General features: G+C 44.5%; 2 protein-coding genes across 2 annotated transcripts in view; one reads left to right on the forward strand and one right to left on the reverse strand.

Moving 5' to 3' along the window:
* The window catches only part of LOC134284021 (uncharacterized), an 18,262-nt gene extending 8,033 nt beyond the window's left edge, over nucleotides 1-10,229 (reverse strand). The window contains exon 1 of the mRNA XM_062842139.1: nucleotides 6,093-10,229. Within this exon, the coding sequence (XP_062698123.1) occupies nucleotides 6,093-10,229 (4,137 nt within the window). The remainder of the gene's footprint in view (nucleotides 1-6,092) is intronic.
* LOC109414593 (GTP-binding protein 2) overlaps nucleotides 1-14,821 on the forward strand; it is a 52,272-nt gene that overhangs the window by 8,644 nt on the left and 28,807 nt on the right. The window lies entirely within an intron of this gene.

Raw genomic sequence — 14,821 nt, forward strand, 5'->3', positions numbered from 1 at the left:
TTAGATTGGCATTTTCAATGTAATGATGCAATACATTTTTCTTTACATTAGGGTGCATTAAAAGGTGATATACAATAATTCAATAATTCAACACTGCAAAAACTGGAAAAATGCAATGTACAAACTAGCAAAGGTTGCTCTAACAATACAATTATAAAAGCTTGACTCTAATGGTAAACAAATGAAATCAAGAAGAGTGAACAACTTTACTCTAGCGATCATCATCCACCGTTCGACGACTTTCTTCAGCAAAACCTTTTTAGAGATGACCTTTTCTCTTTTCTGTTGGCTGCTATCGCATGCCAATAATGATGGAAACCACAATTATGTAGCATGTGAGCAGTAGCGTGGTTCAAAAAATCGTTTTTGCTCCACACCGCTTATTCGATTTCTACCCAGATTATATGCCTTCTCCAAAAAATTGAGCTCATTTGGTTGAAAATTGACACTCCACAAGCCCTTCAAAGTTTGTATGGGAATTACTATGGGAAACCGATGATTTTCATTCAATTCACCGTAGCATTTCCCCAAGTGCCCTAGTGGGTTAGTTGACCCTTGGTAATCCTAGGCTACTCTATCAGCTACAACTTTGCCGAAGACCGCATTCAAATCGGGCGCCTCATTAATTAGTTACCGATTTTTATCCAGAATCTAAATCTCTACTCATGATGGATAAACTATTCGGTGGGCATCACTGCATTTTGCAGTGAAACATAGTAGTCATGATTTCAGTGTGCTATCTTTGGCGCCATATGCAGCAATGTTACCTGCTGGGAAGCTGAAGGATCACTGTTAATGTTTGTCCAGTTGAATACAAATCGATAACTAATTAATGAGGCGTCCGATTTGAATACGGTCTTCGGCAAAGTTGTAGCTGATTGAATAGCCCAGGAGTACCAAGGGTCAACTAACCCTCTAGGGCACTTGGGGAAATGCTACCGTCGATTGAATGAAAAACATCGTTTTCCCATAGTAATTCCCATACAAACTTTGAAGGGCTTGTGCAGTCTCAATTTTCAACCAAATGAGCTCAAATTTTGGGTGAAGACATAGAATCTGGTTAGGAATCAAATAAGCGGTGTGGAGCAAAAACGATTTTTTGAACCACGCTAGTGAGCAGTGTGCGAAGAGTGTTTTAATTTTCTTACATTGATTAAATATATTCTTAATTGCATTATGTGATTCATCAGAATGTTATTACAGGGATTCTATTACATATGTCATAGTCGTTTTGCCCTCTACTGCAATGATTGAGCCAGAAGAACAGTCTCCTTTTAGTTAATGAAATATCTGTTGTTATCACTAGCAGCAGAAACGGTCCAAGGCGCCAGCGCGTATGGAGCTCATCTAGCGGTCTTCAACACTTCTGGTTCGACTCCCAATACGGCAACAAAAAAAATAATAGGGGTACTCACTAAACAGATTAAATTGCTGCGTAAGCCATGATTTTCTGCTTATTTGAAATATTTCATGATTTTGCGAATGGAATAACCAAAGATTGCCTTGGTGATCGCGACGATTAATCAGTTTAATCAGTTTACGCTGTTAAGTGAATTCCCCTAATGGTTAAAACATTCATGTATGGGGGCATTAGTACCGTCGATAATGAAACGGTGCTAAAAATAGATTTTTGTGTTGGTTTTTCGTGTTGCACGTATCAAGCACGTGCAAATGCAAATGTACAGCACATGCATTTATGTTACTTTAGCAATGGCTGTCAATGTGCTGCAATATATGGCCCTAATTTGATTTTAGTGGGGCCCTTTTTGACTTTCATATTGCTTCAATGAGGTGTTTAAAGTAATGCAGCATTATATTCACAATTTTAAATATCTATATACATATGGCAAAATTGATGCACTTATATACGGCTTCGTGGTTATTTGGGTAGGATCCATATGTCAGCAGGCCCTAAGAAGCTTGCAGAGAACTTTGAACCTACGATGGGTGAGTGCACTGCAATAGCAGAGGATGTGTTCTGATGTTTCTCTCTCCTCGTCACAGAAGCGACAATTGGGTTCTTTAGGGGTATCCGGATTATTTCATAATCGGATTCTCCGCCCAAAAATCAGTCGAAATCCAAAATTTCATAATTTTTGGAGTCTTTATACTATTTTTAAAATGAATTTTAAGTTTGTATGGGGAAAATTTTTTGTTCGGGTCGAACTGTCATTTTATCGATTGAACTGTCATTCTGTCCACGAAAATTGAAACTCTTTTGTTAATTTTACCATCAAAACAAAGGTATTGGAATCTAATAAAATCACGTTATACTCAGTAAAATGAGCTCTTTCGATTAGGCTATAGAAAATAGGAATATTTTTTTCACTAAACAACCCAATTTGAGGATTGGATTGCTCCGATCTTTTGTAAGTCGTATCTGCAGTGGCAGTGTCCGTCCAGTTATTAGACCGGTGTAGATGTTCAGTTCCCTTTTGTTTAAACCTAATAGACGAGCCATTTGGATTGGCATTTAATATGAAGAAGTCATCATTGACATTATCATTTGGAAGTCATCATTAACTAAATCATCATGAAAAATTGAAAGCAATTTATGTTATCTCGTTTAAAGCTTACATTTCCGCAGTCAATGCATTTTCAATGCACACATTTTAGCTTCGAACAAGAAATCTATTTTCGACCTTTCAATTATGACAATTTTATTAATGGCGACTTCTTCAACCTTAATTTCAAGGGACCCAATTTAAATGCAGACGTTAGAAACAATGAAACATTTTCCGAAGTCAAGTCCAGATACATGTACTTGTCGTTGCAATATGGTTTTCCTATGTGGCCGGCAGGGTACCCGGGTACCCAGCGCCCATTTAAAAAGCACGGTGTAGAAAAAAGCAAAAAGTTTGTCGAACACATAACGGTTTTTTACAGGCCCCTGACACGGCCTATATCAATGCATTGGAATCATGGTAGACAGGATGTCCTGAGCGCTAATAAATAGCGCCCACTGTCAAATGCGAAAACATCAACAATTTTTTGTTTAACGTTTAATTTGGTTTGTTGATCAGTTTTTGGACTCATTTTTTCCACCTGTTATGATCACAAAACACTTCAAACTCGCTTTAATATTAATGTACGGTAAGAGGAGCATGCGATTAGTTGAATAAAGCAACCCAACAAACACGCATTGTGAATGTGATTTCGTGTGTGGCTCATAACATCAAACAAAAGCTGCGTTTGTTGATTACACGCTCGTTTCAATTTGCACAAATATGAGTATAAGGCAGTTAGATTTGGCTACGATATTCTCAATTTAGTTGAAAATCGGAGTTTTTGACTAGCGAAGTTGGATTTTTCTCCAAATCCGTGCGTCGGACCTAACTTCGGAAGTGGTGCGCTGTATAGTAAACCTGGTCCGCTATACAGCGCACCACTTCCGAAGTTAGGTCCGACGCACGGATTTGGAGAAAAATCCAACTTCGCTAGTCGAAAATTACGTGATTCAACTGCACGGACAATATATTTCATTGATGCCAGGGGCCTGGTTTTTTAAGTGTCTCGAGTATAGTGATAATCACGTTCAAATGTATGCGTGCCTTTTTTGTAGATGTAGTTGTGAAACTGCGAGGAAAACATTTGCACTCCTACCCCGGATGTTAGTTTTATCATTATTTACCCGTTTTACCCAATTTGATTGGGTAATATTTGCATATGCAATCTGAATAGCCTTTGAATTAGCGTGCATTTTTGTGTGAGGAAAAACTCGCGTTAGTGTTCGTGTGTTGAAATGTCACTTATCTCTATAGGCCTAATTAGAAGACGTTTAAAATCAGCTGATTTTGGGGGCCTTTGACAGTTCTCCTATGAAAATGACAGTTCAGCGTTTGCGCCTTTTTTCGGCAGTTGTAATAAACAGTGGCATACACGGACCTGTCAACTGAAAAAGCCTATTGGAACTATGGGAATGACAGAAATTCGACTGTTCCAATTTTGACGTTTCTCCTCTTTGTTTCATCCAGGCTCGTTAGTTTTCCTCACTAGGCGAGATTATGACATTGACGGAGGGAGCTCACCACGAATGATAGAATTGTTTCTTGTTTCATTTTGATTAACATTATATTATTAGAAATTTTCGGATAATATCCTTTCCAAATGGATCGATGAAGCCAACTTTGTTAGCCGTTACCGCAAGATAACAAAGAAGCCACCGTATATGGGCTTTAACATTGTGACAACAGTCGAGTTATGTCAAACACACAAGGCTACGGTGGCGCTATCTGCTCATTTCATAGCGGCTGTTTTAGTTACTTTAACACTTGTGGCCGGCAGGGTACCCGGGTACCTTTTTCAATTTCAAATCTCGATATTTTAATGGTTATTGAGACTAGAATGTTGGAACTCTGTTAGGTCTTAGAACTCGTGAATATACATCTATTAATGGGGTTGACCGAATTTTAAAGTGAGGAGGGGCAGGGGGAGGGGCTCCTGCATTTTTTATTACGTGGAAGGCCGGCAGGGTACCCGGGTACCCCCGAAATTGAAATGATCGTATCTCCGTCAATTTTTCATCGATTTTGGAAATTTTTAGCTCATTCAACTCAGAAACTCATCATCTATCGGGAAAATATTTGGTTAGACCGATCTAATCACCGTGGTTTTCGGAAAATCCATATTTTTGGGAGCATGTCCTTATACCATATTGAAACCCACATTGTTAAGGCTAGGATACCTTAAAGTGTTTATGGTCAACCATGGCTCCACGGGAAGCGTGTTCCGAAATCACAGTGTTGGGTTATGTCACCAACTCCAAATAGCAACACTGTGTGGTTTGAGTGTGAATGCTTTTAGCTGAAATGGGAGTTTATTTTAGAGCGAGTTTTTACAATTTCTACTTACTACATACAAATTTGGTGTACTTATTAGGATAGTGGAGAGCGATCGTTTTCCCACTAGGCTGGCTATTGGTGTTTTCTAGTTTCTATAAATTTTTCAATTCATTAGCATGTAACATAGGCAAAATTCGATTCCAGCACTTACAATTTTTAGGGTTAAACACTAGCTAATATAGGTATAGATGAATTCACGCTTATTAGGAATTTAGATTAGAGGCTGTAAATTTAAGATTAATTATAATCTCACAACGTAATATAATCAATTTCACAAAGTAATATAATCACCGTAAAGAATAATTTGCTGATTCACGACCTTGCAACAGCTGTTTACTTTTTGATTGACGTTTCCACATCATGCAGACTAGAGTCGATTGCAGGACCGTCGTTGTCAGTGTTGCCATAACATACCCCCGCCCGTAAACCTTGGTGAGGGTTTAGAACTTCAGTTGAACCGACGGCAGGTTTACTATTCTCTTTGACGTCTAATACAGCCAGCTTTACTGCTGATCTACGCACAGTTCCCGACGATGTCCGTACTAGCGCTTGCCGTACTCTGCCGTCTCGCCCGGGGTAGATCTCTTCAACCAGTCCTCGAACCCATTGATTCCTCGTCTTTCCGTCAATCAGCAGTACTAAATCGCCTACTTGCAAGTCCTTCACATCCTCAAACCATTTGCATCTACGAGTAATCATTGGTAGATACTCTTTGAGCCACCTACGCCAAAATTCATCTGCAATGCATCTTGCCATGTTCCAACTTTTTCTAAGGTTCACGTGATCATCCAGTGGGCCGTTGGGAAGAAATTTTGCTCCAGATGAGTTGCCCAGCAGAAAATGATTAGGCGTCAATGCTTCCTGATCGGCTGACTCAAGTGGTATATAAGTGAGCGGCCTCGAGTTTATCATCCCTTCTGCTTCAATGAGTATAGTTTCCAACACTTCATCGTCAGGCTTGCGTGAACTCTCCAGAACAGCTCCGATAGCTACTTTCACTGAACGAACAAGTCTCTCCCACGCACCCCCCATGTGGGGAGTCGAAGGGGGTATAAACTTCCATGAGCATTGAGAGGTAGTGAACTTTTCGACCAAAGCTCGGTTGTGCGCTTCTAGTTCGTTACTAGTACCTTGAAAGCACGTGGCATTATCGGACCAGAACTCTCTTGGATGTCCGCGACGAGCCACAAATCGTTGAACAGCCATGATGCATGAAATAGTGCTTAGTGAATGTACTACTTCCATGTGTACCGCTCTGACGGTAAGGCAGGTGAAGAGCGCCACCCAGCGCTTCACGTTGCTCCTGCCCAACTTTACCAAGATTGGACCGAAATAGTCCACACCCGTATACGTGAAGGGTTGAATGAAAGCCGTCAAACGCATTTCAGGAAGCGATGCCATGACCGGCGGCCTTGGGTTAGCTTTCGCAATGCGGCAAAGCGCGCAAGCTCGTTGAACCTTGTCCAGTAGCCGACGAAGTGTGGGTATTTCGTAACGTTGGCGGATCTCATTGAACACGGTTTCACGATTGGCGTGTCGTAAACGCCGATGATAACAATCAACAATTAGAAAGGTAATCGTGTGTCGTTTTGGGAGTATTATGGGAAACTTAGCATCGAAAGAAGCATACGGTGCGGCGCCGATTCGTCCCCGACTACGCAGAACTCCCGAATCGTCCAGGAATGGATACTTCTTATAGATGGTACTGGACTTGCTTACAGTAGGATGCCGCATCTCTGGTGGACCCTGCGTTTTACTAAGGGTAGAAATTTCCTCTGCATAACATTCGTTTTGAGCCATCTTGAGCAGGGCTTCTTCGGCGTTGTGAAGTTCATCGCAGGTGATTGGACCGAGTTCCAGATTCTCGCCGTTTCTACGCCTTCGGAGGTTATCGATCCAACGAAACACGTAGGCAGATACACGTAGCAGTTTGCACCACTTGTTGATTTTGTCAAGCAAAAAACTTGATGAGAAGTGAGCTAAGTTGCAGTGAGCAGGACGAAGTTCCACTTCTGTTGAGGTGGTTTCTTTTTGCTTGGGCCAGTGTGATTCGGGTTCAAATAGAAAGGACGGTCCGTGAAACCATGGACCGACGGTCATTGCTTGTGGATCACTGTTCCATTTGGTGGCCAGGTCCGCAACGTTCATTTTTGATGGAACCCAGTGCCATTCTGACTGTTGCGTGGACGACAAAATCTCTCCCACTCGAACAGCGACGAATTTGTGGTAACGGCGATGATCAGTAGCACGAATCCATGCCAGGACGGTGTTTGCATCGGTCCAACAAAAGCGTTGGCTTACTGGATACGTGTGTTGATTTTGAATTGTTTCTAACAGACGGGTACCAAGAACAGCTGCCTTAAGTTCAAGCCTTGGTATCGATAAAGCCTTCAGTGGAGCCACCTTGGTTTTGGCACCGACAAGCGCCACTTGCGTGTCTTGTTCGGTCTGCAGCCGGAAGTATACAACCGCTGCATATGCTGAATCGCTAGCATCTACAAACAAATGAATTTGTAGACGGATGAAACTAGGTGGATGGTTAGAGGGGAAGTAGCATCGTGGTATGCGGAGCCGATCCAGTTGCTTTAACGAGTCTGCCCACTGTCGCCAGCGCATATTCGTGTCTTGGGGAATTTGTTGGTCCCAATCAGTTCCTTTCGCCCAAAGCTCTTGAATTAGGACTTTTCCATGAACCAGGAGGTAGGAGATGAGCCCGAGTGGATCGAACAAACTCATCACTACCCTGGCAACTTCTCGCTTTGAAGGAACGTGATCAGTGTGCAGGATTTTAAGGATGTCTTCTCGGGCGCCGAAAGTATAGATGAAAATGTCCGAATCTGGAACCCACTTCATTCCCAAAACCGATTCAATCTTACCTGCTCGCTCAAGATCTAGGTCCTTCATTTCGGTCTGCAACTCCTCCCCAATACCTTGCAAGACCTCTGGTACGTTGGACAGAAATCGACGGAGGGTGAATCCGCCTTTAGCGTGTACCAATTTCACTTCGTTTACAACACTTACTGCCTCCGAAATCGACTTGAAACTATCTAAATAGTCGTCAACGTAGTGCCTTTTTACAATGGCCTCCGCTGCTCGAGGGTATTCTGCGGCGTTCTCTTCTGCGTTGAGGTTCTTCACGTATTGTGCCGACGCCGGGGAGCAGGTTGAACCGAAGGTTGCTACGTCCATCACGTAGATCTTAGGGATGTCCATCGTATTCTCTCGGTACAGGAAACGTTGAGACTGGCAATCTGGACTGCGAATCTTAATCTGGTGAAACATTTCCATTATGTCACCGGTCACCGCCACTGGATATTGTCGAAATTGGTACAAAACCTTTGGGAGAGGAGTCAGCAGATCTGGACCTTTGAGAAGTTGGGAATTGAAAGAGGTGTTTCCAACTTTTGCGGCTGCGTCCCAGATCAGCCGTACTTTGCCGGGTTTTCTAGGATTGGTAACAACACCCAGTGGTAGATACCATACGTGACTTGATTCCACCGACGTTAGTTCTGTCAGACTAGCCCGGTGAGTATAACCTTTGCGCTCATAATCCGCTATTTGATCTCGAACAGACTCCTGCAAACTGGGATCACGTTTGAGCCGACGTTCTAGCGATTCTAAACGTCGCAAGGCCATGGGGTAACTGTCTGGAAAGTTCGGTTTACCGGTCCTCCATAGTAGACCAGTTTCGAAGTTCGTGCCTGATAGCGTACGTTGAGTGGTCTCTTTCAGCAGCAGACCAGCGCGTTTCTCGTCCTCCGATTCGATAAGATTGCTTTGGTCGATGACACCAACATTGTCCAAGGTGAAATAGTCGCGCAGAAGGTCATTGATTTCTTGGTCTGAATCAGATGATGCTTTCACATGAAACCCCACGACCGACGAATGAGCTGCTTGATTCGGAACACAACCGTATACGCTCCATCCTAACCGGCATTTTGCGCCGATAGGGTCCAGCGGCCCACCTTCTCGTAGCTTCAGTGGGACGGCCAACCTGAGATTATCGAGTCCAATGAGTATTTTTGGCTGAATTAACTCGTAGTCTTCGATTGGCAATCCACGTAGGTGCGGGAAACGACGTGCAAGATCCTTATATTCCATGGTTTGGGTTGGCAGGACCAAACGGTCCACGGTGCGAGCATGGGTAATAGTATAGCGAGAATTAACGCGTTTGCCGGATATATCGAATTGTACAATCTGTGATTTTGCTTCGACCCGAGTTACATCGCCTGTCCACTTCAGTGTCAACGGTTCTACCGTACCACTAACACCCAGTCGCTTCGCTACTGAGTCTTCAAGCAGAGTGTACGACGAGCCCTCATCTATAAAGGCGTAGATCGTCTGGGAAGAATTACGGCCATATAATACCACTGGAACGATGCGAAAAAGTGGCCATTCAAATCCACCGGACGTGACGTGACTGGGCGAGATATTCACGTTTTCCAATGGTGTAGTAGAATGAAGAAGCGTATGATGCCTTTGACGACATCCCTCCACTGCACATCCGCTCCAAGACCGACATGGCCATTTACCGTGGCTGTTTAGACACGTTCGGCAGAGCCCTTTCTTTTGCACTAACTCCCAACGCTCGTCAACGCTTGCTCCGTTGAACTGCTGACATTCGGCGACCCTGTGCCCTGCTCGACCACAAGCAAGACATGGCTTCTCGTATTTGAAGCGTGGGGTGGTATTGTCATCCTGAATGAGGTGTTGATCGTCTGTCGAGTGAGCTTGAAGTATTCCGGTGTTTCCAGCCTTTTGTTTTCCGCTCCGCGAGTCCGTTGCAGTGGCATGTTTCTGGCTCGAGTAAGCCCCCGGAAGTGTGAAAGATACTTCACTAGCCGCCGTCACCAACCCCGACATGAATTCCCCGAAAGTCTCCAGCGTAGCAGTTTGATATTTATTTTTGAAAACAGCCCAATCTAAACGAAGTGATCCGGGTAGTTTTTCCACCAGCTCCTGCATGAGCATCGGGTTCATTAGGTGGGTGTATTGGTTTGCTGCTTTTAAATGGTCTACCAGATTCTGCACTGCCAGACCAAAGTGCATCAGCGTTTCTAGGCGGTCGTGTCTAGGTGGTGGAATGTGATGAATTTTGTTCAACATCGACCTAATGAGCAGCTCCGGTCTGCCGAAGAGGGTACGCAGGGTTTGTATTACGTGTGGCACACTAGCCGGCAGGAGTAGACGGCTCTTCACTGACTCTAGAGCATTTCCTTTGAGCGATCGTTGGAGTCGGACAAGGTTCTCAGCATCCGAGTATCCGCAGGTGGTCGTTGATTGTTCATAGTTACTTATAAAGACCGGCCAATCCTCTGGGTTTCCGTCGAAGTTTGGAAGATCCTTTCCAAGAACCTGCCTCGCCGCGATCTGCTCCTGAGATAGCATACGACCTGAGTGTGTAGGTATGGGTGCGGGTGACGGTAACGGTATAGCAGGATTCCGTGTTTCAGGTAGAGGCGGTTGCGTGTTTGCGAGATTCCGTGCCACAGACTGTCGCGTCTGATTAAGTACTTCCAACGGGTCTTCGGGAATCCGGTTGATGTTGGGACCAATAACTTCCCCAACATTATTCCCCTCAAATCTTCCAGTACCTTGTTCATTCAGCCAATTACGAACTTTTTGGCCGGAGCTCACAATCGATCCACTTCTGCTGCTCGCTTCGGCCATTTGTCTGATGATCTCTTGACGCTTTTCGAATGACTCTCTCCTTACTTGCTGTTGTTTCCGTTTTGCTTCTAGTTCGTCCTGCAACTTACGCTCACGGATCTGTTTGGACTCCTCTGCGAGCCTTTTCTTCTCCTCCAACTGACGTTCTTCTTCTTCCAGAAGGCGTTTTTTAATCTCTTCTTGTTCCTTCAGTTCCTGTTCCTCCAAGACTTGTTGTTCTTCGACGAGCTTCAGCTGTTCCGCTAGCATTGCCACCCGCACGCTTGACGTCACGCTGCCGGTTGGGTCGAGAATTTTCTTTCCTTTTTTCGAGCCGCCCTTGGAACTCGCCTTTGAACCTGCCTTCATTCCTTTGGAGCGTGATTCGACGAAGGGGACGTTGAGATGGTCGTCGTTGGAAACCCCTGGTAGTGCACATCGCTCACAGATGTACGTGGCATCAGCCCGGCGAATCTGTTCGTCGACACCGGCGCATCCGAAATGCTCCCAGAGTTTGCAGGATTTGCACTGCACCATCTCACTCTCTGCTGAGTCCCTCCGTGAACAGGACTGGCAGTTTCTAGGGGATTTCTCACGATCTGACATTACTATCGATACCCGAACAAATTTCTAAAAGATATGTTGGGTTATGTCACCAACTCCAAATAGCAACACTGTGTGGTTTGAGTGTGAATGCTTTTAGCTGAAATGGGAGTTTATTTTAGAGCGAGTTTTTACAATTTCTACTTACTACATACAAATTTGGTGTACTTATTAGGATAGTGGAGAGCGATCGTTTTCCCACTAGGCTGGCTATTGGTGTTTTCTAGTTTCTATAAATTTTTCAATTCATTAGCATGTAACATAGGCAAAATTCGATTCCAGCACTTACAATTTTTAGGGTTAAACACTAGCTAATATAGGTATAGATGAATTCACGCTTATTAGGAATTTAGATTAGAGGCTGTAAATTTAAGATTAATTATAATAGGGGGATTCACTAAACAGATTAAATTGCTGCGTAAGCCATGATTTTCTGCTTATTTGAAATGTTTCATGATTTTGCGAATGAAATTATCAAAGATTGCCTTGGTGATCGCGACATTTAATCAGTTTAATCAGTTTACGCTGTTAAGTGAATCCCCCTAATCTCACAACGTAATATAATCAATTTCACAAAGTAATATAATCACCGTAAAGAATAATTTGCTGATTCACGACCTTGCAACAGCTGTTTACTTTTTGATTGACGTTTCCACATCATGCAGACTAGAGTCGATTGCAGGACCGTCGTTGTCAGTGTTGCCATAACACACAGTTTCAAAGTCAACACGTTTTATGATTCCAGGCCGGTCAGATACAATATGCCAAAGCAATTTTACGAAGCTTGGTACCGAAATTGCTACTAACCTACCGAAAATCCCGTATGTTGTATTGTATAAAAACATGGTTCCGTAAATCCGGATTTTCCGGTACCTATGGTGATCGGACCGGTCCAACCAAATACGATCTCGATGGATAATGAGTTTTTGAGTTGAATGAGGCAAAAACTTTTGAAATCGGTGGAAAAATCGCTAAGATATGATCATTTCCATTTCGTGGGTACTCGGGTTGCCGGCCTTCTACGGGTGTTTTTTTTTTTGCTGGCCACACTACGGTTAATGATCCATTCTTAGCAAAATTAATATTAGTGGGCTTCGTGGCTGTACGGTATTTCGTTTAAGATTGCAGTGAAATGAAATGCTGAGTTTGTTTAATAAACGAAAGAAACGAAACTTTATTTAACACTACGTCTTTACATAGCGAGTTCACTTTTACTTCTGATAAAATGGCGCTCCATGCGCAATGATGCTGCTGTCACTAAAGACCCTTGTACCGGGAGACGTTACAACCGTTATTGCCGCTACGAAAAAGTTCCATAGGGATGCAGGAGATCTGACAGATCGTTTGTCACCTAGCGGTTTTGACAGGGTAAAGAAAGAGATTGACAGGGAAAAGGAAAAAAGCTATTGAAAAACTGTGAAGCATGAGGCGGAAAATTTGTGACTGAGCTAGAACTAGATTATATGCTAATAATATTGATATATTTACTTAAACTACCTCTTAAAACGCAACAGTGAGTAAACTTATATACTAATGTTTGACTTAAAACTAAGACCCTTAAAACTGACTCAATAGGTTATACGGAATCGACCAACGGACGGTAACAAGGACGACGTAGGCAGCTAGACTAGAGTCACTGAAATGTGAGTACAATAAGAGAAAACATCAAGAAATGTAAACTTAAACACTATATTTTAGCTTTAAAGCGTTTTTGCCAAATAAACAATGCATTCCGCTACTGAGACTGTGACCCGTTGTCCCCGCGTCTTACACCGATCCAACAACTCTCGAGAATGAGGATGCAGCATAAAGAGGCCACCTAAAAAGAGGTGTAGCGTGGCATGCTCGTTGTTTATATCAACACTTCTCCTCAACGAACATTGTCAGCCTACGATGACATTCCCATCATGCGTGCTAATTTCTGCAGCTTGATCGAACCCACCGGTTTAGTGAGTACATCAGCCACCAGATCCTCCGTTGGGCAATACTGCAGCTTCATGCTTCCGTCCTCACACAATTGCTTCACGAAATGCTGCTTCACTTCAATGTGCTTGGAGCGACGGCTCTTCCGATCCGACTTGACAAACTGGATGCAGCTCTGATTGTCCTCCATCACCGTGACTGGACCTTCAACCTGCTCTCCCATGTCAGCCTACAAGCTCCGCAGCCAGATTAGTTCCTGGCTAGCTTCGCTCAGCGCCACGTACTCCGATTCCATCGAAGACAATGTAACGCAACTTTGCCTTCGACTGACCCACGATACTGCTCCTCCGGCGTAGTTGAAGACAAATCCGGTAGTAGACTTCCTCGTACCCGCGTCACCGGCCCAATCGGCGTTCGAATAGCCGACCAGCTGTCCACCTGCGTCGCTGTATGACAGTTTCCACTCCTTCGTTGCCTTCAGATAGCGAACAACACGTTTTGCCGCCACCCAATCCGCCTCGGTTGGCGAACTCACTTTCCGGGCTAGTATCGCCACACTTGCTGCTACATCCGGCCTGGCACAGACGGAAATGTAGAGCAGCGCTCCAACGAAACTCCTGTACTCGTTGTCATCCGACAGTTTTGGACTTTCATCCTCCGAACTGGCGAAACCTTCTTCCATTGGCGTCTTTGCTCTCTTCGCTTCGCGGAGACCGAATCTATCCGCAACCCGGTCGATGTAACCTCCCACTGAAACACTGTACTTTCAGTCGTTACGCTCAATCTTCAGCCCTAGAAAGTCACTAGGCTCCCCAAGATTTGTCACTTCAAAGTACCGCTTCAACTGTTCATACACCGAGTCAATTTGAGCTTCGTCTTCACAGCCAATCATAATATCGTCCACGTATACTAATAGATAGGCACGCTTCCCACTAACCACTTTGGTGTAAAGACACGGGTCGGTAGCACCCTGTTCAAATCCCATTTCCACAAGCACACTATGCAGTCGCTGATTCCAGCACCGCGCTGACTGTTTGAGACCATAAATACTCTTCTTCAAGCGACACACCATGCCCTCCCTATCCTTCACTGCGAATCCAGGCGCTGCCTCATGAAGATTTCCTCGTTCAAATCACCGTACAAGTAGGCCGTTTTCACGTCAAAGTGACACCGTACTTCTGAGAGTATCCCTGAGCCACTAGACGTGCCTTGTATTTGGTGATCTCGCCGGCCGCATTCCGCTTCAACTTATAGACCCAGCGACAACCAACTACCTTTCGTCCTTCAGGTGGATCGACGAGCTCCCACGTTCCGTTCTGCTGGTGAGATTTCAGCTCATCCACCATCGCCGCTTTCCACAAATCCTGCATTTCACAGGTGACCGCTTCCTTCAAAGTCTTCGGCTCAACTTCGTCCGGATCCAGCGATCTCGCAGCGAACAACTCTTCGATCAATCGTCGTGGTGGTACTCCCTTCGTGGACCGACTCGAGCGACGCGCTATCTCATTCAATGGGAACCCATGGGAGGATCCGTCCCCGTCGGAAACACATTCGAACGAGTCGTTGTGACCCCTGGCTTCTTCGAACAGCTCTTCGTCTTCTTCAGCCGGATCCGGCTGGCGCCGCCGCTCATCCTCAGATGGCCACGTCACCGGTACTTCCAGTACTCCTCTTGTTTCCAGATCCTATCGCTGAACAGCTTCCGCCGTAACGCATTGCTCCAGAAATTTGGCGTCCCTACTGGTCGTAATCATATCCGTTCCAGGGTTCAAGAAACGATACGCCTTCCGACCGTCAGCGAAGCC

This window comes from Aedes albopictus, chromosome 1, assembly GCF_035046485.1.
Source record: "Aedes albopictus strain Foshan chromosome 1, AalbF5, whole genome shotgun sequence".
NCBI lineage: Eukaryota > Metazoa > Arthropoda > Insecta > Diptera > Culicidae > Aedes > Aedes albopictus.